This window comes from Lissotriton helveticus, chromosome 5_1 (genome assembly GCF_964261635.1).
Source record: "Lissotriton helveticus chromosome 5_1, aLisHel1.1, whole genome shotgun sequence".
NCBI classification, from domain to species: Eukaryota; Metazoa; Chordata; class Amphibia; order Caudata; family Salamandridae; genus Lissotriton; species Lissotriton helveticus.
The window spans coordinates 53,480,916-53,506,844 of NC_136065.1; the positions used below are offsets into that span (position 1 = coordinate 53,480,916).

General features: G+C 50.7%; 1 protein-coding gene across 1 annotated transcript in view; it reads right to left on the reverse strand.

Annotated features, from left to right (window-relative positions):
- The window catches only part of ABCF1 (ATP binding cassette subfamily F member 1), a 254,988-nt gene that overhangs the window by 99,066 nt on the left and 129,993 nt on the right, over positions 1-25,929 (reverse strand). Inside the window, exon 18 of the mRNA XM_078641704.1 lies at positions 7,380-7,528. Coding sequence (XP_078497830.1) covers positions 7,380-7,528 — 149 coding nt within the window. The remainder of the gene's footprint in view (positions 1-7,379; positions 7,529-25,929) is intronic.

A 25,929-nucleotide genomic window follows, 5' to 3' on the forward strand; every position in this document is an offset into this window, starting at 1 on the left:
CATTTGGAGTCTTGTGTAAGGAACGATTAGAATGCAAGATGCCATCATTCCGATGAGTTTCATGAACACTCGGGCTGGTAATGAGTGTTGAGGCTGAAATTGTGATATCAGAGTTTGTACGTAGTATATACGGACAGGGTTGCGGTATGCTAGAGCCTAGCAAGTGTCTATTGGGGCTCCGAGGTACGCTAGCGTGTTGGACGCCTGGAGGTGAGACTTTGTGCGGTTTACAGTGAATCCCAAGTTGTGAAGCAGCTGAACTGTTTTGTGTGGTGTATGCATCTCTGTTGTGATCTGGCTGTTATTAGCCAGTCGTCCAGGAAAGGGAAGATGTGAATGTGTTGTCTTCTTAAATGAGCTGCGACTACTGCCAGACACTTGGTGAAGACTCTGGGTGCTGTAATTACCCCGAACAGGAGAACTTTGAATTGGCAATTGTGAGAAAGTGCCCTCTTTCTGCATGGTTGCCCCCACTTTTTGCTGAATTGCTGATGTGATTTGACGGAGTGTGCCCTGGGCTCCTGCCAATCAGGTGCCCAGGGCCTGTGTTCCTCCCTAAACCTGCATTGAAGCCTAAGCCCAATTGGCATCTCTGGCCACAAGTCAGCCCCAGGTAAATGGTACCCTGGGTACCCACTGTGCCCGGAGAAGGCCCCTAAGGGCTGGAGCACTTATTGTGCCACCCTTAGAGGCCCTGTGCTCTGACACACACACACACACTGCCTTTGCAGGCTGCGTGTCTTGGTGCAGAAAAAAACAAAGTCGACATGGCACACATCCCTGTGTGCCATGCCCACAAACCACTGCCCTGGCATACAGTCAGTCACCCCTCTAGCTGCGACATGGCACACATCCCTGTGTGCCATGCCCACAAACCACTGCCCTGGCATACAGTCAGTCACCCCTCTAGCTGGGTGCCCTATGCCAGTGGTGAGGGTACAGGTGCATGAGCCCTGTACCCCTACAGTACCGAGGTCCATTCCTGGGCAGTGATGCCATTAAGAGTATATGGTGCTGGACTCCACAGCACGATAATGGTCACACTGAAGGCTCAGAAGTTTGGTATCAAACTTCTCAGCACATTAAACCCACACTGATGCCAGTGTGGGATTTAATGTAAAACGCACCACAGAGGGCATCTTAGAGATGCCCCCTGAAACTCGACCAACCTCCAGTGACCTGACTGAGTAGCTGCCTAGGTTGCCACTACCAGACAATGTTTGTGGACCCCTGGGTCCAGAGCTTGCCGCTCTCGGGGGCCTGAAACAATGCACATCCTGGGAAGAGGTGCCAAGCCTCCTCCCCAGGATGGGCAGGGTTCACGAAGGAGAAGCTTCAGAGGCATGCAGCCTTTGTGAGCCTCTCCAGACCATTTGCTGTACTCAGCAACTGGTCCCCACTGGTTCTACCCCCCCCCCCCTTTTGGCGGGAGAACCGGTAGGAAAAACAAGTGAGGAAGAGAGGTGTGCCCTCCTCTGCCAACTCCACCCCTCAGGTGGGGGAGGAGAGGTGAAGCACAACCTCGAGTGCCTGCCATCTTGAGGATGGGGGACCCAACCAACCAGGGACAGGCTCCTGCCCCATCCCACTGCAGTGGCAGAATAGGGGGTGTACCCACCCCAGGGAAGGGATCCATTGGTCCCTGCCCTTACCTACCCGTAACGCCCCTAAATTTAGTATTTAAGGACACCCTGAACCTTCCTTACTCAGATCCAGCATTAACAAGAAAAGAAGAGAAGGACGAGAAGACGTACAGAGCTAACAAGAGGACAACGCCCACTGACTTGGCCCCAGCCCTACTGGCCTGTCTCCCCTCGAACCTGCTCCCGCAAAACCCCGGCATGTCAAGCGGCCAGCAAACTCAAAAACCCCGGAGGACCTGCCGGCCTTCACTTTCCAAGCCGTTTCTCACATGAACACCGGACGTGTTTGAACTTCAGCTTCTGGGGCTAGTCAGGATCCGCAAATCCAGCCCGAGCTTGAGTGGAAAAACACAACAAGGAGGTCCCCCCGATGATCCAGACCAAAGATCCGGCGACCCCTGACCTGCCTCAACCCTCCAGACGACGCCTACAGCAACCTTAATCTAGAGGACCCCTCCTAACGCGACCAGAGCGGGTAAGAAAATCAGACGTCCCAGGGCACCCCAGCACCCGACGCCCCACGGCCTTGTGTGCCCAACCCAGCGGTGCCTAACCATCCCTCTACATCCCAACTCACCCCTCAAAGTGGTGGTCGCTCCTGAAAGATCCTCGTCCCCGAGCCTGCAGTGTTTCTTTGTCCCGGAGAAATTCCATTGAAATCAACAGGGCACCCGACCTCAAAACAGCACCCTGCACTCGGCCGCCCTAGTGCTGCTGAGGCTAACTTGGTTCCCAACTTGCCCTGAGCTTAACCCTAGGAGCTTTGCTCCCACAACCCCGTGGCTTGCTTGCCAGCCGCCACCAACCGGAGTCCCCCTATCCTCCAAAGGATAACATTGGGCCTCAACACTCTGCACCCGGCCGCCCGAGTGTTGGTGAGGGTGCAACAACAGTGCATCACTGACCCTGGGAGACCCCGAGTCTAACCCCAGGGCCCTAACTCAAAAGACGGATTACTTACCTGGAAACTGCTAACCACTTTTTCCTCATAGAATAACATTGAAACTTTTTGGGAGAAAAAGTGTCAAAGTGTCGACTTTTGAAAACGGAGAATATTCCTTAAAAATCATTCGATTACCCAAAACACATTTTCTCAACTATTGTCAGGCCCAGTGCCGAATCTAGGTATCCAGCACTGAGTGAGAAAAAGCAATGGTAACCTAACTTACCTGCTAAGTGAATTTCCTCCCATAGGATAACATTTATGATTCTATGGGAAAAAGTTTCTAAGTGTCAACTTTTGAAATGCAATAATATTCTTTAAAAACCGTACCTCCAACTAAAGCATATTTATTCACCTGTTCTCAGGAAATACCCCAGTGCTGAATCTAGGACCCAGTACGGTGTTAGTGTAATCCGAAAAGTAAATAATTGCATTTTTACTGAAAAAGCCTATTGTTTCCTATGTATTGAGTCTACTGTGTTTGTGCATTGCAACACCCGTAAACTCGAATTGGTACAAAGTCCTACTATCTTCCGGTAGTATTCAACCGCATCTTGTAGCTGAAAAGTATTCTTATGCTTGCTTGGTTCTAGAAATAAAACAGTATATTTTTTTATACAAAACCATTGGCCTAGAGCTCAGGGCTTGAGTGTTAGAACTCATTTGCTGACTGAGTGTGTAAATTAAATGCTTTACACTGCCCTCTGATGCTGCCTTACTGCTCGACCAAGCTACCATTTTAGAGAGTAAGGTTCTATCTAACTTTAGCCTCTGCCAAACCTCTGGAGACCCTTGGACTCTTTCTTACAGTAATGCTGTCCGTCCACCACGAACCCGAGATATTTCCTGTGAGCGGGATGAATGGGAATATGGAAGTAGGCGTCCTTTAAATCTAGGGTGGATAGAAAGTCGCCTTCCTGAAGCAATGGGAGCACCTGTTGTAGTGTGACCATGTGGGAGTATTCCGACTATGCCGCTGTCTGAGGTCTAGTACAGGCCTGAGAGAGCCATCCTTTTTTGGAAGTTAAGAAATACAGGGAGTACACTCCGATCCCTTGATGATGTAGTGGGACTGGTTCTACGGCGTGTTTTTGTAACAGAGAGAGAACCTCTTGTTTTAAAAGGGTGAGATGTTCTGGTGACATTGCACGTTCTCTTGGAAGAATGGTTGGGGGGAGTGCAGGTACGTTCCAGGCAATAACCATACTGGATAATTTGTAACACCCACTTGTCTGTGGTGACTGAATTCCAGACAGGTCGGAACTGTGAGGGACGTCCCCCGACAGGAGTGGAATGATCGAGGTGTGGCGGAGGGAAGTCACTGTTTGCTGCCAGGGGAAGTGTGGGTATAGTTACCTCTGCCTCTCCCTTATTATTTCCTCTGTATCCTCCTCGTAATTGTAAGGCCCCCCTGGACTTTGCAGTTTCCGTGTCTTTCTTCATCTTTTCTAGGGAAGTATCGACAGCTGGCCCGAAAAGATGCTCCTCATCAAAAGGCTGATGGAGTATAGAGGACTGTACCTCCTGCTTGAATCCAGAGCTTGTAAGTCAGCGTGTCTGCGCAATAGTATGCTGGTGTTGATGGCACGAAATGCTGTGTCTGCCGCATCTAGGGCCAGATGTAGGTAAATCTTCTTTACCGATTCTAAAATACTGAATTTTACCGATTCAGTATTTTGGAATCGGTAAATGAGATGTAGGTAATAATTTGGTATTTTTTTACATACATTCATTCCTATGGACCTGGAAGCCCATAGGAATGAATGTCAATTACCGATTCGGTAAAATTGTGAAATAGTCAAGGGTGGTAGGGTGTCACTTTGACCCCTGTTGCACCCCTGATTAGTGCTTGTGTGCCATGTGGCACACATACATGCCCTATGTCTGTCACATGGCACAGATGTAAATGCACATATTTGCATTTACATAGGAATTCGTTATTTACCACCAACTAATAGTTGGTGGTAAATAACGAATCCTTAACGCCCTGAAGCACTGTTTACAGTGCTTCCTACATTTCATTTACCGAATCGGTAAATTTACCGAATAAGTTTTTTGAAGCCCTACATCTCCATATCCAAATACCGGTCGGTAACGGCCGAAAACCGGTATTTTCGGCCGTTACCGACCGGTATTTGGATACCTACATCTGGCCCCTAGTGCGCATTTGATGAAAGTGTTGGTGATGAGCTTCCCTTCTTGAATGAGGCCGTTCGCTGTGGTTTTATACTCATCTGGCACGTGTTGCATGAGTTTTTCCAACTCGTCGTAGTGAGCCCATCGTAGCTTGCTAAGGGAGCCTGAGCATTGGCAATACGCCAATGGTTAGCCGCCCGCGAAGCTACTCTTTTGCCGGAGGCATCAATGAGTTTAGACTCCTTATCAGGAGGAGGGGCGTCGCCTGTGCTTTGAGAGTTCGCTATCTTGTGGGCGTCAGATACAAGGGAGTAGGAGGGCAACTGACCTTTTATATATACAGGGTCTGTAGGAGCGGCTTGTATTTTTTATCTACTACTCTAGGTCTGAGTATTCTGGATCTAACGGGGTCTTTGAATACCTCATCCGTGTGTTTCAACATGCCCTTGAGCACTGGTAAGGTATTAGTTGACCTTTGTGAGTGCGTTAGGGTCTCAACAAGGAAATCCTCTTTTAGAGGGTCTGTATGAAGCTCCACCCCGTGATATTGAGCAGCCCTGGTGATAAGCTTAACACAGCCAATGCTGTCGTCAGGTGGAGAGGGTCTGGAGGGCTACAGGTCGGGATCATGGTCTTGATCTGGTTCCCTGTGATAATTCTCCCAGGGATCAGTGCCCTGTGGTATGTCCTGATCTTGTGGCATATCCTGCTCTTATTCTCCATCCACATTATCTTCATCCTGTGGGTCAGGTGATAGTGGAGGTGGTGGTGAATTTAATGTTGTAATGATTACATTTGGGTTAGGAGGAGGAGAGGGAGGTATGTAAGGGGGAGAAGGATTAGTAAACATGTCCTTTTTCTTCAGAGGTATATGGCAACCCTCTGAGAGATCCAGCTTCCGTTTGTTTAGGAAGAGTGGCCAGGAGAGGTACAGTTTTAGGGTCAATACTTAGTCTCTTTTGGGTTGGATCCAAAGATGGGTCCTCGGACCGAGGCTCTTTGGATGGAGTACCTTTTTCTTTAGGAGTTGATTTCAGCGTCGGAGATTTGGGCATCAAATGTTTTGAATCCGAGGGCTTGATTTTAGCCAGTTTGGGCTCTGAAGCTTTTGAAGTGAAAGGTGTTGGCTCCAAACTTTTCGGCCCAGAGGATCTCGGCTCCGAGCCTTGAGGTGTCAAGGATTTCGTCTCCGAATCTTTAGATTTGGAGCATTTCAGCTCCGAGGCCTTCGCTGTCTTAGGCGTCTTCGGTGCCGGCGGTATGGAGACTGGCAAGTGTTTCATCTTATGTTACGTGCCGAGGGTGTCGGTTCAGCGCCGGAATGGGGCTGGCTCAAGCCCAAGCCAGAAGGCTTGTGTTTGTGTTTCATAGCCGGGCTGGAGGGCGGGGCATCTGAAACTTTTTCTCTGTGCCGACCTGAGCCCGAGGGCGAAGGTGATACTGGAGCCTTAGATTTTGGTTGAGTGGGCACATGGGAATCTGTACTCGCGGCACGTTAACCCGGAGTGATGTTCAGTTCTTCTTCCATGTCGGCTTCGGACACTAAGACCAGTACTTCATCCTCTGCTTCTGCAGCTGGACGATGGAAATCTGAATCTTCGCCGAAGATGTCCGTATTGGAGCCGCTCCCGCGTTTCATCTCGAGGCGTCGAGCCCGACAATCACAAAAGTTCTTCTTCGATCAGAACGATCGACACATTTCACAGTCCTTTTTGTAGTGTTTCGGGGATAAGCAGAGGTTGCATATCTCGTGCAAGTCGGTGTGTGGAAATTTAGCACGACACCTGGGTCCTTAAATGGAGTCCGGTCAATCGACTGCTGGCGTGGTTGGGCACGGGTAGGCCTGACAGCATGCCGCGAAGTTCCCAATCGAAGGTTTTCTCAGTTTAAGCGATACGTGTCGAATGGGAAACCACAATCGAAAGACAATACCATCGAGGGTAGAGGATTGCGCATCGAAGGGGTTCGAGAAAAATCAGATGATGAACAGGTTGGAAGCAGAGCGTTCTTTTCTATATCATTTTTTAGTGACCGCTATAAGTGTGGGGTGTTTCACAACCTGGATGAAGAACAGCTGTCTGAAACTCAACTCATAGTAAACAGAAGTCCTCATCTTCGGCTGCACCCCCTCCGCATGGGACGACACCTGGTGGCTCGAATAGCCTCTTCCTAAAACATACACATTACAGTTACAGCTTCTTGGCAGGCGACATTATCTTAGTTCTGCATTGGGAAAAATTTGAAGAGCAACATTCTCTTTGAAAAATACAGTAATGTGAAAAATATTCAAGGAGAGAAGCTCTGGATTCATGTGGAAATAAGGGACAGAACGCTAATGTTTTATGGCTCCAATGACATCAGTGTCATTCAATCAATCAATGAGGGTCGCAAGGAGCTGGAGTTGCTAACTACTGCGGTGTTGATTCCGGCATGAAGATCGAGCAGAGCCACCTACTAGCATTGAAAGTTTGCAGATCAAGTCCGTCACCAGGGGATATTCAACAGGTGAGGAACCTGCAGGTAGAATTATTAATCACGAATTTCCTAAACAAATGCATGTTGACAATAAAACTTTGTTAACCGAGCAAGGTGTATATGCGGGGCAGATCAGCAACGACGGTCAGGAACGGACAGGTTAGATGCCATATGCAACATACCGCGCTAGAGAGACTCTCATCCTCCAGCCCCCAGAGAACTTCTTTGTTGGGCGATTCTGCATTTCTGGGTTGAATCCCAAACCAGCAAGGATACGGCGGGCTTTGGCTTCGGCAGAGGCAGCACCCGTTGCGCGTAGCTCCTCGTAGACCTGAAAGAGAATCATGAAGATGATATTTTGTACCACATATAGTTCTGTCATTTTATGGAAATGCCTCTTTTTGTATGGTCGCCCCAAGTTTAGGATTGATGCTGCTGGTTTTTCGACTCAGAGTGCACGGAGGCGTCCTAGCCAGACCTCGGGGAATATGTCCTGATCTTAAAACTGTATGTTTGATTGGCTTATATCAAACTGGCATAAGCCAACTTACTTGTAAGTCTCTAGTATATGCTACTCAGTTATGTAAGTTAGAGGGTCACCCCCTGGACTGCAGGACTAGTAGGACAAGGTAAAACATGGCTCCCAGTTTGCTACTGCGGACTGGAAGGGCAGTTTTAAACTGCTGATTTGACTCTGCCACTTAAAGCAATGGCAAAACCTAATCTTCCCTTTTTAAATCGTAGCCTACCTGTAGCCAATGGTAGCTTACCTGTCTGGTAATGCTAAAGACATCCTGGGGAGTTTCAGAAAGTTGACCTGGGAATTAACCACTTGGCTGCTAAGGCACCTGATGATCTTCCATTGACTTTCCATTGAAATCAATGGAAAGTCCATGACGAGTTACCCTTGTCATTAGCGCTGAAGTGGTTAAGAACAATAGTTACTTACCTGTAATCTGTGGTTCTCCAGTATTGGTGTCTTTCATAGATTCACATGCCTGAATCATTCCCCGTCGTCGGAGTAGGAGTCCCACGGTACATAAAAAAGCAGTAATATGCCATTTGTACATAGCAAATAACAGTTATACTAAACCAGGAAGTAAAGTAGCCCCAGCTACCAAGGAAAAAACTTCCACATTAGTGACTATCTAAGTCATTATGTTAGACCAAACTGCAGCCAATCAGGCCACAGCTCCCACCAGAATACTCTCCCCAGAGACCCAGGCTGTCAGATTTTTGTAGCACCGGAGTGTACCAAGTGTATATAGATATATCTGAACAATCTGGGTGAGACTCTGAGGGGAGGTGGGTGGGTGCATGTGAATCTATGAAAGACACCAATACTGGAGAACCACAGATTACAGGTAAGTAACTATTGTTCTTCTCCAGTATTAGGGGTGTCTTTCATAGATTCACATGCCTGAATCCGAGTAGTTAGCAGTAATACCATATGTCGCTCTTAGACGCCAAGTAACAGTTTTCATGCATGAAAATAAAGTAATGCAATAACATATGAAAGCGTCAAAAGAGCAATAGGAGGTGGGAGAGATCATCAGAGGCTCACCTTATTGAAAAAGATTGCGCAGGACTGCTCTCCCCACCGAGGCATCGGTATCACTTGAAGAATCCAGACAGTAATGCCTCATGAATGTGTGCCTGCTGGACAAGGTTGCAGCTCTGCAAATCTGCAGGAGAGGCACACCAGCAAACAAAGCAGTTGAAGAGGAGACTGCTCTCGTAGAATGTGCTCTAGGTAAGGTCTGTAAGGGTTTACCTGCTTGCTGATGGCAGAGCCCTATCGTGGATGAGACCCACCTGGCGATAGTCTGTTTTGTCACTGCACAGCCTTGTCTCGGTCTGCCATGCGCTACAAATAGCTGATCCGTCTTTCTGATGGCAGCTGTCCTTGAAAGATAAAACTTAAGGCATCTCTTAATGTCTAATGTGTGTAAAGTCCGCTCAGCTGGTGACTGCGGATTGGGAAAGAATGTCTTAAGTATCACTGGCTCATTTAAATGAAAATCCGATGGCACCTTGGGCATGTACTTCGGGTTGGTGCGTAGTATCACAGAGTCGTTTGTGAATTGCAAGATAGGCGGCTTAGACGTGAACGCCTGCATGTCACTCACCCTTCTGGCTGATGTTAATGCCAGTAGTAATGCAACCTTCCAAGTGATAAACTTGAGATCAACTTTATGGATTGTCTCAAAGGGATGGCGCATGAGCTGAGCTAGTACTATATTCAAGTGCCAGGATGGGGGTGGCCAACGTATTGGAGGAAACATACGAAATAAACCTTTAAAGAATTGTTGGATTATTCTTGAGGAATATAGAGAATTCGTACCATCCTGACGGTATCGGGATATGGCCGCTAAAAACACTTTAAGTGTTGAGTGCGCCAAACCTGATTTAGCCAACTGTAGAAAGAAGGGTAAGATCTTTTCCGGTTCCGCATTCATGGGATGTAAATTCATAGTTTGGCACCAAACACAAAAGCGCTTCCATTTAAGTTTATAAGTTTTGTTTGTTGAAGGCGCTCTAGCATTGGCCAGGACTTCTTGACAGTCATGCGGAATGTTCAAGTGCGCAAACTCATGGTGTTGAGGAGCCAAGCCGATAATTTCAGAGAATGAGGATCTGGATGATACACCCTGCCTTCTTGAATTGTCAGAAGATTCGGAATTTGAGGCAGTTGGACTGGTTCGCGTTCTGATAGAAGAAGAAGCTGTGTGAACCAATACTGTCGTGGCCACCGTGGAGCAATCAGAATAATTCGACACAGCTGTCTCCTCATTTTCTTGATGACCTTGGGAATTAAAGGAATTGGCGGGAAAGCGTAGGCAAATATCCGCTCCCAATTCATTGACAGCGCATCCCCGCAAGATTCTCTGTGGGGAATCCAGCTCGCAAAGTGTGTACATTTTTTGTTGTGATACGTTGCGAAAAGGTCCAGATCGGGGTGACCCCATCTTTGGAAGATCCGATCCAGCGCTGGCTGATGCAGTTCCCACTCGTGAGTGCTGCTCTTGGATCTGCTCAATGAGTCTGCCAGCACATTGACTACTCCTGGAACATGCACCGCTGACAAGTTGATGTCGTGAGCCAGAGCCCAAGTCCAGATCTCTTGAGCCTGCTGGGACAACCGGGCTGATCTTGTGCCCCCCTGCTTGTTCAGGTACTGCATGCTCGTTGTGTTGTCTGTTCGAATTAACACTGTCGAGCCTTCCAGAATCGCCTGAAAAGATTTCATGGCGAGGAAAATGTCCCTTAATTCCAATAGATTGATGTGCCATTTCTTTTGTTGACTGTCCCATTTGCCACTGATCGTCATCCCTTGAAGGTGCGCGCCCCAACCTTCTAGCGATGCATCTGTGGTTACTATGAATCTGGGGACTTCTGCGAGGAAAGAACAACCCACTTGCAGGTTGTGTTTCTGACTCCACCACAGGATTGTATTCTTCATTCGAGGTGTTAAGGTGATGATATCCTCGAAGGAACCTGATACTTGCACCCATTGGTGACTGAGTTCCTCTTGTAATGGTCTCATCCTCGGACGACAGTTTGGAGTGAGAGGAATGCACGATGAGATCATCCCTAGGAAAGATTTGAATTTCCGAACAGAAACGCACTCTTTTCTGAGGAGTGTAGTCGCCATTTTTTGGATCGTTTCCTGTCTTTCGCTTGAAATGAAGACCTGAGCGAGCCTGGAGTCCAGTGTTGCTCCTAGGAAAGACTTCCTTTGTGATGGTATCAGATCTGATTTCTCGAAGTTCACTGAGAAACCCAGGCTTTGAATCAGGCAAAGGCATTTCTGGACATGTCTGCTTGTTGTGGCGTAGGAATTGGCCTTGATAAGGCAATCGTCCAGATACGGCTATATTTTTTAATACCCTGTAATCGCAAGTGGGCCACTACAGGTGCCAACATCTTTGTGAACACCCTTGGGGCTGAACGTAGTCCAAAGGGAAGCACCTTGAATTGGAAATCCCTGCCAGCCACTCTGAACCTTAGGAACTTCCTGTGTCTGGGGAAAATGGGTACATGGAAGTAAGCATCCTGAAGGTCGAGTGTTGCCAACTGGTCTCCTTCTGCCAAGAACTGGAGGATCTCTTGGAGTGTTAACATTCTGAACGTTAATTTTTTGATGTATTTGTTGAGGGCCCGCAAATCGAGGATTGGGCGCCATTCCCCTGATTTTTTGCGTATCAAGAAAAAACGAGAGTAAAAGCCTTTTCCTCTCTGATGTTGAGGTACTCTCTCGATTGCCCCTTCCGAATCATTGTATTGATTTGGATGAATAGCTCCTTGAGATGTGCCGGGGGCGGCCCTTTTGGGGGTGATTTGGAGGGGTTTTTACAAATTCTAATATGTGGCCCTTGGAAACCACATCCAGCACCCATTTGTCTGTGGTAATATTTGACCATTTTGAGCAATGTAGGGATATTCTTCCTCCAATTTTTTTCTGGCTGGGACAAAGTGGCGGCAGGAAATGATTCTCACTTTTTGCTGGTGTTGTCTCTACCCCGATATGTTGTTTTCCCTCGGGGCTGTGAATAATTATTTCTTCTCTGGCCATAAGGTTGTTGTTTATATGGCTGGTACCTCTGGGTATTTTGGGTGTTCGTATAGGAACGCTGTTGGTAATATCCTCCTCTATTTGTGAAGGTTCCTCTTCCTCTAGCACCACGAAAGGAAGATTTCCGATACTGCAAAGTACCCAACGATCGTGCAGTCTCTGTATCCTTTTTGATGGCCTGTAAAGCCTCATCCACATGCGAGCCGAATAGGTACTCGCCATCATAAGCCATGTTTAACACCTTGGCTTGCACCTCCTGCCTAAAGGACGTAGATTTCAACCATCCCTCTCTTCTAAGGACAGCGGCTCCTGCCAACTGAATCCTGTAGCTGCTACATCCACTGCAGCATCAATGATCTCCGACGAAGCACATTCCTCTTCCTGCAGGATTTTCATGGCTTCGGTCCGGTCCAGGCAGTTTTTTAATATATGGCGATATGTCTGACCACATTTGCCTATCATACCTGCCTAGAATTGCCATAGAATTAGCAACCCTAACTGTGGTCGCTGCAATCGTTGATACCTTTTTTCCAATGGTATCGAGTCGTCTCCCATCTCTGTCCGTTGGAGTGGAGATTTGAGACGACGGGTTCTTTGCTCTCTTTTGAGCTGCTTGTGAAATGACTGACTCCGTCTTGGCCTGGCCAATCAGGCAAGCAGGTGAAGATGCTGGTGCTCTGTATTTCTTATCCACTCGCGGTAAAACCGCAGGTAAAGAATTCGGCGCAGCCATAATCTTGGGACCTTCTTTCCAAATAAAGTCTATAATAGGAATAGACCAGCTTTGCCTCTGAGACAAACTCTTAAAGTCGTACAGGAAACATTCGTCCTGTTTAGTCTCCATGGTAATGAGAAATCTCTTGGTTGCATTGTCCATAATCCTATGGAAATTCGCAATATCCACCGGTGGTGACTCAGCCTTTGGTTGTTCATCCGGAGACGGTGTGTCAGCTTGATAATCCTCATACTCCGACGAATCCGATTTATCTAATTCACCTTCTTCCTGAGCCTCCTCCTCAGTGTTCTCATCCTCCGTTTGGTTTTAAGGCACCGGTATGGATGGGTTATGCCCCGTTTCTTCTGGCCTAGTAGGCATTGAATTCGGGGTCACTTGAGGCTGTGGGGAAGAGATTTGAGATTCGCCAGACTCTGAAGGCGGAAAACGGCGATAGTAATCGCTCAACATGTACTGTAAATTGTGGAAAAGTTCCATAGGCATATGCATTCCTGGTGTTGGTGTAGTATCCAACCTTGGCGGTTGCGTCACTTGCTCCTCTTCTTCCTGATCTTTTACCAGTATAAGCAAGTCAGATGGACTCTTGGCTGCTTGAAATAATTCATCACCAGAGTCCTCTTCCTCAGAATCCAAGAGCCTGTCTGGCAGCGTCAGTGGCGACATAGATGCAGACTGAGATGGGTGCTTTTGTAATAGCGCCGCAGTGGTGGCTGGAGATGGCAGCGATATCACATCGCTTCTTGCTGACCAGACTTGGATATCTGTGCAGGATGACAGCTTTGGTGTTATTGGAGTTTCCTGAGGCACTGGCAAGTTTTGTGGCTTAGACTTCGCTGTGCACGATGCACTCTTCGACGATGATCGCTCCGTTGACGACTGCGGCTAGTTAGAGTTCATCGATGAGGATTTTGTCGTCGACGGGACCATTTTCTTCGTCGACGAGACCGTCGACGACGACTTCGTCGACGAGATAGTCGACGGGGTCTTCCTCGTCGACGAAGGGATCGTCGACGGGGCCGTCGACGGGGTCTTCCTAGTCGTCGATGGGATCGTCGACGGCTGCTTCGTCGAGGGCGTCGTCGTCGACGGTACGGTCTTCTTCGTCGACGGTAAGGCTGTCGTCGACGGCAAGCTGTTTGTCGACGCTGATATGTGCTTCGTCGACGGGGGCTCGTCGACGGGGGGTGAAATTTTCTTCGTCGACGAGATGGGACGAATCTGTACATGAACAAAGGTAGGAGAGGACGCTGAGGACATCACCAAAGAGGGTTTTGGTGAGGAAAAAGTCATGGTAGAAGTTACTGCAGTGGCTGTTTGACAGGAAACCGGCAGAGAAGTTGCTGCCTTGGTTATGGGCCTCTGAGGTGACATTAAAGACACAGTCTTTTTAGTTTCTGGTGGCCTCACAGATTTTTCAGAGGATTTCCTCAGTTTTGAGGTAGAAGGCTCATCAGCGTCCTGAGAGAGCTGGGCCTGCCTCGCCACCTTCGCCTTAGGAGTAGTCACCTTACCCTCAGCCATCCTTTTCCTAGAGCCCATAGAAGACACTGAGGCCAAACTTCCTACCTCAGAGAGTGGCAAATCCTTGTCCTTAATCCTCTGTATCCACAGCAGTAGGCGACCCTCTCAGTCCCTGAGGGTTTTAGCAGGAAAAGTGCAACAAATCTTGCACTCCTTTGCTTGATGATCAGGATACAAGCAGTAGATGCAGAGAGTATGCGGATCCTCTTCGAACAGCCTTGCCTTGCCACAGGATTCACAGGCCCTGAATAAGGACTTTGATTTAGACATGTTTGAAAGTGAGAACTTTCAAAAATAGAGAAAAAACTGAGCAGAGCTCAGAGAGACTCCCTATCACACGACGTGCGGTAAAAAATCTGACAGCCTGGGTCTCTGGGGAGAGTATTCTGGTGGGAGCTGTGGCCTGATTGGCTGCAGTTTGGTCTAACATAATGACTTAGATAGTCACTAATGTGGAAGTTTTTTCCTTGGTAGCTGGGGCTACTTTACTTCCTGGTTTAGTATAACTGTTATTTGCTATGTACAAATGGCATATTACTGCTTTTGTATGTACCGTGGGACTCCTACTCCGACGACGGGGAATGATTCAGGCATGTGAATCTATGAAAGACACCCCTAATACTGGAGAATTCCGCCTGCTGCTACAAATGGCTTCGTAGTTTGTAACTCACGTTTTCTTCTTTTTAATTTGTTGGCTTTATTTGCTTTAGGCTGTCCAGGTTCAGCTCCTCCCTCCCAATGCCAATGCTGCATTTACTGTATTTTCCCAACAAATCATGTTCTGTAATAAACAGGCTTTTAAATCTTGTTCTTACTTGTGACATTTTCTGGGCATTCAAAGACCAAGGTCAAATGTCAAGCTGTGTCTTCGATGGAGCCTTTTGTTTATTTTGCTTTAGTCTGATTTCAAAGTGAGAGGAATGCAGCTTACTCTCATCATGTGCCTGCTTGTCATTTCAGAATATGCTGGTGGTGAACCGGGGCAAGACCCCCTTTCATCACAAACCCTCGTTACTCATACTGAAACCCTCTCATCACCAATACCCACCGCTCACAGAATACCAATGTTTTCTAGAGCAAGTTTGCCTATTACTGCATGTTGGTAATGTTGCAAAGGTGCGCACCATAACATTTCATACTCCATTTTAATGCTAACCAATGCGCGCCTGCCCATCTGTCTGCAGGTCTGATGGATTGCTTATTGACTAGTCTGTATGCATCGCTACCTGTTAGTGTGTCTACCTGTCTTCCGGTTAGCTGCCACGTATACCTGCTTCTGTGTCTTTCTATTTGTCTGTCTTCTCATCACGCCAGCCGATTCATAAACCTGTCCATTCAACCATTTGTTAAATTCTCCCACCACCAACTGAGCCTTGCATTCATTCTTCAATACTGTAGGAAGCTGACTCTCTATATGAGATTATAAAACTTCTGTGGGCCAGCACAACATTTCAGTGTACAAATGATACAATTTCCCACATTCCTCTCCGTTCTTTAACACGATGCACAGACTCCATAGATTTGTTCGGTAGAAATGTCTTTATTCTTATGTTTATCTTCCTAGTTTGGATAAAATAATTTTTTTCTTCTTTAATTCAATTCAAATGCAGCCAACGCGTTTCGGCACGAAGACCTCTTCAGGGCTTCATATACAAATTCCTTTAATTCAACCAATCTGATCTGGTGTTTTGTTTGTTGGATATCCCTTGTATAAGGTGAATCAATTACAACCTCTATCTCTACGTTATCCACAGACACACGTGCTGGTTTTATAAATGAAGTCACAAATTGATGGCTGACTCAATCTATAATCCTGCGGCGTAGTCCCCCCAAAAGTTTTTTTGCCTGGAAACACACCGCAGAATTGGTCTGACAAAATTGCGTGAGTTGCTTTGTGTTCCCAGTCCCTGCCTGTTGAGATTTTCTAGGATAGGAATCTCTTCAAAGTTGGCTGTTAACAGCCTCAGAGAGAACTGTGTTTGCCTCGATGGAGGAGTCTCTTTTGAAACTTTGGCACCAGCATTTGGTCTCGGACTCGTGGGTAGCTGTGGGTTGAGATTCTTGGCTGAACCCTATCTCAACACTGTCAGCTTGTTTAGGGTCTACCAGAGCTTGAGGACAGTAAAACTCCAGAGAGTACGGTGGCGTATGCATGCCGGTTCCTGGAGAGGCAGTGCTTAGCTACAACATGTAGCCGCATATCTGTCTTAGAAGATGTTTTGGGGTGTTGACCTTACTGGTAAGTCTCAGCGTGGTCCAAGTCCGGGGTCAACAGAAGGAGATGGGATGTCCTCAGGCATCTCTTCCTCCTGAACTACTACTTTCTTGGACTCTAAGTGTAGGAAGCTGGCTCTGTATAGGGTAAGCCACTAGGTGGTTATAACGAACGCTGAGTCCAGAGGTTTTTCAAAAGTGTACAGGGATCAATGTCACCCCTATTAGTGGTGGTGTGGGAAAGCAGCCTTAGGCCTAACAGAGGATTAAGACATTTATTACACAAAATTGACCAATAATGGACACACGACTCAAAAAGGGAATCCGCGCCAAGTTAGAAAAATAAGCTTTGTTTGTACTTTATGTTAAGACCAAGAACTTCGCAATAAGGTAAGAACATTTTTAATTAAAAATACTTTTCACTTTCATAAGTCGACGGTGCAATTTTTGAACAATACAAGGTTATCCTATTGAGGAAAACAATAATGGATTAACCAGGTAAGTACGCAACTTACAGTTCCAGTCTTCGTACCAAAGGTCAGCAAGGGTCAGGTGAGTATCAAAACTTCACCACCAGCGGTACAGAGGCGACTGAGTGCAAAGGTCAAAACTGGAGTTCAGACCCACGCGTTTCAAGGGTGGAGTAAGGGTTCTCTAAGCCACACTGCTCGCAGGTAAGTAGATTGGTTGTAGGGGCCAAGCTTTGGGGGTTAGGACCAACAGCGGGGGAGGGGGCCACAAAGCAACACCAAACATACACCACTAGTGGCACAGGGGCGGCCAGGTGAAGGTGCAATTTCAGCATCGGGTGAACAGTGCGATCCTACGAAGTTGCGTCCTTTAGGAAACAGGCTGTAGGTATCGAACTGGAGTGTGCATGCAGAAAAACTGTGACAGCACAGGTAAGTTGGGAAGTTGGGGGTCACAGGGGCACTGCTGGTCAAGCTTCCCAAAACCCAGAGCTGAGGGTGCAGGGGTGCCTTTAGACATTGAATTTCTTCTTATCTGGCTGCTAGCGGATGGCGGGACCATTCAAATTCACACTGCAGGTGTTGTCGGGGAAGGTCAGGCGGCGCTAGATTAGGTAAGGATCGCTGGGGGACTTTCCCTGGGTCGGTGGGCTAACTGGACAAGGACCGCAGGCGTCGGGTGCAGAGTGGTCAGGACTCGCGGTTTCAAATGGCGCAGGAGTCCATGGAGTGGATTTCTTCTGGACAGGTCCGCTGTCCACGGAAGACTGGAGTCTTTTTCAAAGGCAGAGGTCCTCTCAGGGTTTTCAGAGGTTGCTGGCTGAAGACTGGTCGCTTTCAGTTGCAGGCTCTTCGATGTTGGAGACGGACCGGTAGGCCTGGGGCCAAGGAAGTCGTATTCAGGCTTTTCTGCAGGGTTGGCTTCAGGGATGTCTTTTTTCTTCTTAGGTCACTGCAGATCTAGATTCTAGGTCTGAGGGAGCCTCCTATATACTAAATGTATGGGTTGTTATAGGGGAGTGGTAGGTAGGGATAATGGGCACCTTACCTGGGGTGACTACATCCTCAGTTAAGCCACCCTTCTGTGGGAGGAGGGGGATAATCCTAGCCCTGATTGGAAGAGTTCCCTCATCTTCAAAATGGAGGGGACTGAAAATAGGCTTTCATTTTGCCTCCTCCACCTGAGGGGCTGAGTTGGCAGAGGCTGCACACCTAGTCTTCCTGAGTTTTCCCGCCGGTTTTCCTGCCCAGAGTGGAAGTGTAAACTGGGGGTTGCCTTCTCCTGCTAGCAGCAGCAGCTGGGGGTCGCATTGCAAAGGTGGCAGGCCTTTGAAGCATCCCCTTCAAGCGTTGGGACCATCCTGGGGGAGGAGGCGGCGACCCTTCTGCCCAGGATCTGCATTGTTTCTGGTCGAGAGAGCAGAGGCGCTCTACCTAGGAGTCCAGAAACCGGCCTTTGTGCGTCAGGCTGCCGAAAGCCAGGCAGCGCCCACACCAGGGGCGGTAGGTTTTCAGGGGGCCCCTCTGAGGTGCCCACTGCATACGAGGTAATACATCTCAAACTGGCATCAATGTGGATTTATTACAAGGATTTGTTTGGTACCAAACACTCTTGGTTTCAGTGAAGCCGTCACGGTGCTGTAGGACTCGAGTTGTTGAGTTTCCAGCCCATGTACTTCTCATGGCTTCCCTGGCATTTACAATATTTCAGAATTGACATAAGTATTGTAAGGGTTTATCTACTGATGCAGATACGCCCTCACCGGTGGTAGAGCGCCCCTGCCTTCGAGCTGTAGGGCCTGGTTTATCTACTCATGCAGATACGCCCTCACCGGTGGTAGAGCGCCCCTGCCTTAGAGCTGTAGGGCCTGCTAGAGGGGTGGCTCATCTATAACTCCAGGCAGTGCTGGCTGGCATGGCACCCAGACAGGGTGCCATGTCGACTCGTCGTTTACTTCACAGACGCATGCAAGCTGCAAGGGCAGTGGCTTGGTTCTAGTGAGGGGGGCTCCGGGAGACCCTCTTCAGCTCCGGGCCCTAGGTATCCAGGGCACCGCTTACTAGGGACTTACAGGGAGAAGAAGTGTCAATTGTGGATATGTTTTTGGGAAGAAAAACTGGCACAGGGGACCTGGTTGGCAGGGGCCCTGTGCACTACAATCGAAACCACATCAAACCAGGCACAAAATGGGGGCTAGGCATGCAAAAGAGGCCCTTCCTCACACCGAGGAGCCCGGACTGATGATTTCATTATTGGGTCGATGGGCTGGAAGATCTTCAGCGGTGAGGAGATCTGCCTCGCCGAAGATGTCCGGCATCTCCGAGGATGAATGATACATTTTATTGTGGGCCCAACGCTTGTCTTAACACCGCCAAAGGGTCTTTTTGCTCCTAAAGGCCAAGAAAGAGTCACATGGGATCTAATCGTGCTTTGGAGAGGCACAGTTCACAGACAGCGTGGCGGTCAGCCCAGAGCTAGTTTGAGTGGCACCGAGGGCATCTTTTCAGGCACAGTTCACAGACAGGGTCAGCCCAGAGCTAGTTTGAGTGGCACTAAGGCCTCTTAAAAGGCACAGCTCATAGACCGGGTCAGCCCAGAGCTAGTTTGAGTGGCACCGAGGCCTCTTATAAGGCACAGCTCACAGACGGGGTCAGCCCAGAGCTAGTTTGAGTGGCACTAAGGCCTCTTATAAGGCACAGCTCATAGACCGGGTCAGCCCAGAGCTAGTTTGAGTGGCACCAAGGCCTCTTATAAGGCACAGCTCACAGACGGGGTCAGCCCAGAGCTAGTTTGAGTGGCACCGAGGCCTCTTATAAGGCACAGCTCACAGACAGGGTCAGCCCAGAGCTAGTTTGAGTGGCACCGAGGCCTCTTATAAGGCACAGGTCACAGACAGGGTCAGCCCAGAGCTAGTTTGAGTGGCACTAAGGCCTCTTATAAGGCACAGCTCACAGACCGGGTCAGCCCAGAGCTAGTTTGAGTGGCACCGAGGCCTCTTATAAGGCACAGCTCACAGACAGCGTGGGGGTCAGCACAGAGCTAGTTTGAGTGGCACCAAGGCCTCTTATAAGGCACAGCTCACAGACGGGGTCAGCCCAGAGCTAGTTTGAGTGGCACCGAGGCCTCTTATAAGGCACAGCTCACAGACCGGGTCAGCCCAGAGCTAGTTTGAGTGGCACCGAGGCCTCTTATAAGGCACAGCTCACAGACAGGGTCAGCCCAGAGCTAGTTTGAGTGGCACAGAGGCCTCTTATAAGGCACAGCTCATAGACAGGGTCAGCCCAGAGCTAGTTTGAGTGGCACCGAGGCCTCTTATAAGGCACAGCTCACAGACAGGGTCAGCCCAGAGCTAGTTTGAGTGGCACCGAGGGCATCTTTTGAGACACAGCTCACAGACAGGGTCAGCCCAGAGCTAGTTTGAGTGGCACTAAGGGCATCTTTTGAGGCACAGTTCACAGACCGGGTCAGCCCAGAGCTAGTTTGAGTGGCACGGCGTTGGTTTCATTACCTTCTGTGCATCCTCATTCTTTGGGGTTGGCAAGGAAGACGTGTTGCCTTGAACAGCAGGAGCCCCGAGGGCAAGGAGACCAGGTTACTTTGTGATAACGTCCTGGGCTGTTTAAGCAGAGGAGGCCGAAGGAATGATAGGCGCGTCAAAAAGTCTAAGGGAATGAAAGGCAACAAGCTCCAGGGTAGCGACAGCCAGTGTCAAACACGTCAATACCTGAAGCAACATTAATGCACGTTCACGCCAGAAGGCAGAGAAACACAATCTAACACTGGAGTCGATACCCATGTCCTTTCACACACAGAGCCACTGTGACCTTGGTAGTGCAAAACACTTCTAAATAAAAAAAAAGAAGGTGTAACAGGCTGAGCCCAACACGAGATGCAGGAATATGTAGAGTATTCGTAACTACAGCTACACATACTACAAACAAGGGGTTTCATTTCTGACCACATCCTTCACTTCTTAAAGTAAACTGCTTGCTTAGTCTCAACTAGAACACCATTCTGGCTAGCATACAAGCACACCCTTGTGTCTTCCTAATGCTCCCAGTGGACGCAACACCACATTTTCTGCTGATTTCTCTAGACAGGAACTAGATGAACAAGTTACTTACCTTCGGTAACGATATATCTGTAAGAAACAGTAGTTAGTATTAGATTCCTTACCTTAGAATATCCCCAGGCGTCAGTCTGGATCCGGAAACTTTTGCGTAGCAGTACCCCTGCGCGTCGGTAGGCGTCGTCTGCAGGCGTCCCCTGCGGCTCCGCGTCGTCGGCGTCGTGCGCCGTGATGACGTCGCTGGAGTATATAGACGCCGCCTCCGCGCGCTGACGTCAGTTCTTTGCACACAGCTTTTCCGCGCCAGAACACGCAGAGCCATGTGAGAACCAACACTGGTGCCATTTGAAACTAGGGCCCTGAAAGGGATGTCCTTAACCCTAGGTATCAGTTCGCAGAACGGGGAGGACGGGTGGGGCGGTAAGGAATCTAATACTAACTACTGTTTCTTACAGATATATCGTTACCGAAGGTAAGTAACTTGTTCATCTGAAAGAAACAGGTTAGTATTAGATTCCTTACCTTAGAATAGATACCCCAGCAATACCAACCCCGGTGGTGGGTCTGCGAACCAATACAACCTACACCAGAAAGTCCTGGAGGACCGAACGGCCAAAGAAGCCATCCCTCCGGACTTGACTGTCCAGGCAGTAGTGCCTCGCAAAGGTGTGCAGCGAGGCCCACGTAGCCGCCTGGCAAATGTCCTGCAAAGGGACTCCCCGGCCCAGGGCAGTAGTAGCCGCCGTAGCCCGAGTGGAATGGGCCCTCAGCCCAACAGGAGGCTCCTTCCGAGCCAAAGAGTAGCATGCTTTGATGCACAGGACGACCCACCGAGAGATGGTCCGTTTCTGTACCGCCCTTCCCTTCTTCTCACCCACGTAGCCAACAAACAGTTGGTCATCCACCCGGAACTGGCGTGTGCGATCCATATAAAATGAAAGCGCACGTTTTGGGTCCAGACGATGGAGCCGCTCTTCATCCTTTGAAGGATGCGGAGGCGGGAAGAAGGAGGGCAAGGTGATGGACTGCCCAATGTGAAAAGCAGAGACTACCTTGGGCAGGAAAGAAGGTCTAGTCCGAAGAACCACCTTATCAGGATGAACAGACAAGAAAGGAGGTTGAATAGAAAGAGCCTGGAGCTCACTCACTCTCCTGGCAGAGGTGATGGCTACCAGGAAGGCCGTCTTTAAGGTGAGAAGACGGAGAGGACAGGAATGAAGGGGCTCAAAGGGAGCGCACATCAGGAAAGTCAAAACCAAGTTCAAGTCCCACTGAGGCATCACGAACGGAGTTGGAGGATACATGTGCGTGATGCCCTTCAAGAATCTTAACACAATAGGGGACTTGAACAAAGATGGCTGATCAGGTAGCCTCAAGAAGGCGGAAAGGGCAGAAAGATAGCCCTTGATAGTGCCCAGAGCAGAGCCCTGCTGGGCAAGGGAAAGGAGGAAGAGGAGAACCTCAGACAGAGGGGCAGAAAGGGGATCCACAGCCTTTGCTGTGCACCATGCCACAAATCTGTTCCACCGGCAGGCGTATACCGACTTTGTGGAGGGACGCCTGGCTGCCAGAATAACATCACAGACTTCAGGAGGCAAGTCAAATGGCCTCAACTGTCGCCGCTCAATCTCCACGCATGGAGGTGGAGACTGGACAGGTTCGGGTGGAGGACCGTCCCCTGCTGCTGCGACAGAAGGTCCTCCTGAAGGGGCAGGCGGATCGAGGGACCGACTGTCATGCTGAGTAGCTCGGGATACCAGTATCTTCGAGCCCAGTCCGGAGCCACAAGGATAACTTGGGCCCGGTCGCGCCTGATCTTCTTCAGCACTCTGGGCAGAAGTGGTATAGGCGGAAAGGCGTACAACAGACCGCAACTCCACTCGCGCCGAAAGGCGTCGCCGAGCGAGTGCCGTCTTGGAAACTCCAACGCGCAGAACTGATGACATTGCGCGTTCTCTTCTGTGGCGAATAGATCTAACCAAGGCTCTCCCCATTGCTGAAAGAGGCCTCTCGCCACATCCGAGTTCAGACGCCATTCGTGATCCACCGAGCACCGACGGCTGAGTTCGTCCGCCCTGGCGTTCAGAGAACCTGCCAGGTGTTGAACCGTCAGAGTCACGCCCTGACGTTCCAGCCATTGCCAGAGGCGCAGAGCCTCTTGGCAAAGGGTCCACGACCCCACACCGCCCTGTTTGTTGCAGTACCACATGGCGGTGGTGTTGTCCGTGAACACCTGCACTACACTCCCGTCGACAAAGGGGAGGAATGCCTTCAGTGCTAGGCGGATCGCCCGCAGCTCCAACATGTTGATATGGAGCCGGGACTCCGCCGGAGACCAGAGGCCTCTGATCTCCGCCTCTCCCAAGTGGCCACCCCAGCCTTGGAGGGACGCGTCCGTCACAACCACGTGCTCCGGTTGGGGAAGGGAGAGGGATCTGCCCCTGACCCAATCGCGGTCCGTAAGCCACCACTGCAACTGTCTCGCAGTGCCCTCCGAGATCAGGACATGGTCGGATAGGTTGCCCTGATGCTGGGCCCACTGAAACTTCAGGTCCCACTGCAGAGCCCGCATCCGCCATCTGGCGTGATGCACCAGAAGGATGCAGGAGGCCATCAGCCCCAGAAGCCGCAGCGTCAACCTGACCGAAACCCGGGATAACGGCTGAAAGATGGGAATCAGAGCCTGAATATCCCGGACCCGCCGTTCCGGAGGATAAACCCGAAACTGCGCCGAGTCGAGAACCGCTCCGATGAAAAGGAGCTTTTGAGAGGGACACAGGTGTGATTTCGGCACATTGATGGAAAACCCCAGCTCGTGCAGGAGGTCTGCCGTCATCTGAAGGTGGTGGACGACTGTCTGGGGCGAGCCCGCCTTCAACAGCCAGTCGTCGAGGTAGGGGAAGACTGAAACCCCTAACCGGCGCAGATGAGCTGCGACCACCGCCATCACTTTCGTGAACACCCGTGGGGCGCTGGTAAGGCCGAATGGGAGCACGATAAACTGAAAGTGCTCGTGGCCTACCGTGAACCGCAGGTAACGCCGGTGGGCCGGCAGGACGGGGATGTGAAAGTACGCATCCTGCAAGTCCAACGCTACCATCCAGTCTTGTGGGTCTAGAGCAGCCAAGACCTGAGCCAAAGTCAACATCTTGAACTTCTCCTTCCGGAGGAAGCCGTTGACGTTCCGTAGATCCAAGATAGGACGCAGGCCTCCCTTGTCCTTCTTGGGTACCAGAAAGTAGTGGGAGTAGCAACCACACCCTACTTCTGGCCCAGGAACGCGCTCGATGGCCCCCTTGGCCAAGAGGGCCGTAACTTCCTCCTGCAGAAGTGTCAAGTGGTCCCCCGACACACGGTGGTTCTGCGGTGGCATGGCTGGAGGAGTGGACTCGAAGGGGAGGGCATAGCCCCTTCGGACAAGCTGCAGCACCCACCTGTCCGATGTTATCGCGCGCCAGCGGGAGTGGTGATGGCGAACCCTGCCACCCACTGGCGTCACGTGAGCCCGAAAGCTCGGACTAGGAAGGCTTGGATGCCGCAGCGGAGGGAGGCGTGGACTGACCACGACGCTGGCCTCTACCGCCACCACGGCGGAAACCACGGGCGCCACCGCGCTGGGGAGCGCTCTGCGCCGCGTGGCTGGCAGCACGTGTGGGACCTCCCCTCCCTTGGCCACGAAAGGGCCGAAACGAACCCGTCTGCTGGCGCTGGGTCGAGAGACCCAAGGACTTGGCCGTGACCCTGGAGTCCTTGAAGCGCTCCAGCGCGTGGTCCGCTTTGTCACCAAATAGGCGACTGCCATCAAATGGCATGTCCATAAGTGTATTTTGGACGTCTGGTGAGAAGTTGGCAGATCTCAGCCAGGCATGGCGACGAATCGCCACCGTAGTGGACATGGCCCGTCCCAGTGAGTCCGTGGTGTCCAGACCACAACGGATCGAGTACCGCGCCGCATCCCGGCCTTCAACAAAGGCCCGGGTGAGCTTGTCCCGCACTTCCTGGGGGCATTGCGGCAAACACTCCTCGACCGTATCCCACAGGGAGTGGGTGTAGCGGCCCAAGAGGCACGCGGTGTTACAAGACCGCAGTCCAGCGCTCAAAGAGGAAAACACTTTTTTTCCAAATTGGTCGTACCTCTTTGATTCCCGGTCGGGCGGAGCCGACGGAAATGCGGACTGTGAAGTGGAGGCCTGGATCACCAGACTCTCCGGGGAGGGATGGGTGGACAGGAAGGCAGGGTCGTCCGAGCAGGGACGGTGACGCCTGGCAACGTTCCGGTCAACCGGCGCACCAGAAGCGGGCCTGGACCAGGTGCCCAGAAGGACATCCGTCAGGGCCTCATTAAACGGCAGCAGAGGCTCCTGGGGGCATGACTGCGGTTTAAAAACTTCCGTCAGAATATTCGGTTTGACCTTCGCGACGGGGAGCTCAAGGTGTAAGGCCTTGGCAGCCCTCATCAGGACCACCGAATAGGCAGCACCCGCCTCGGACGCCACAGGGGACGGAGAGACAAACCCAGGGTTGGGCGACTCGTCCAGGCCACTGGCATCACCCAGATCACCTACCCAGTCCACATCGTACTGGCAGGTACGGGATAGAGGGTCCTCAGACCCCTCCCAACCCTCTCCATACTCCTCCTCGTCATACCCATATTCTGGGTCGACGATATAGACATCGGGGTCAACGGGCCCCATCGGCGTCGGGTCCGGCGTCGGCCGACGCCGGTCCGGCTCCGAGTCCGGAGTCGGGGAGGAAAGGGGGGTGGCGCCGCGCGGCGTCGGTGCCGGGGACCCGACGCCGGCCGGAGCCGACGGCGGAGTCGCTGCACCACGCGGGGGCGGTACCACGGGTTGGCCCACAGGAACCGACGCCGGAGAGGCCGGGAGACCAGCCGGCGACGAACCAGAGGGAACCAGCGGCGCCGGGGCCGGAGCCACCGGCGGCGCCGGGGCAGGAGCACCCGAACCGCTCGGGCCCCCAGACGGGACCGACGGGCCCGCAGGCGCCGAAGGCCCCGCCGGAGAAGACCTCGCCCTCATAGCAATGAGGAAGGCCTCGATCTCCTCACGCGACGCGCCTTCCCCAGGGACCGACAGGTGTGGGGTAGACGGCGTCGGCGACCCATGCGGGACCGCGGGGGTGGGG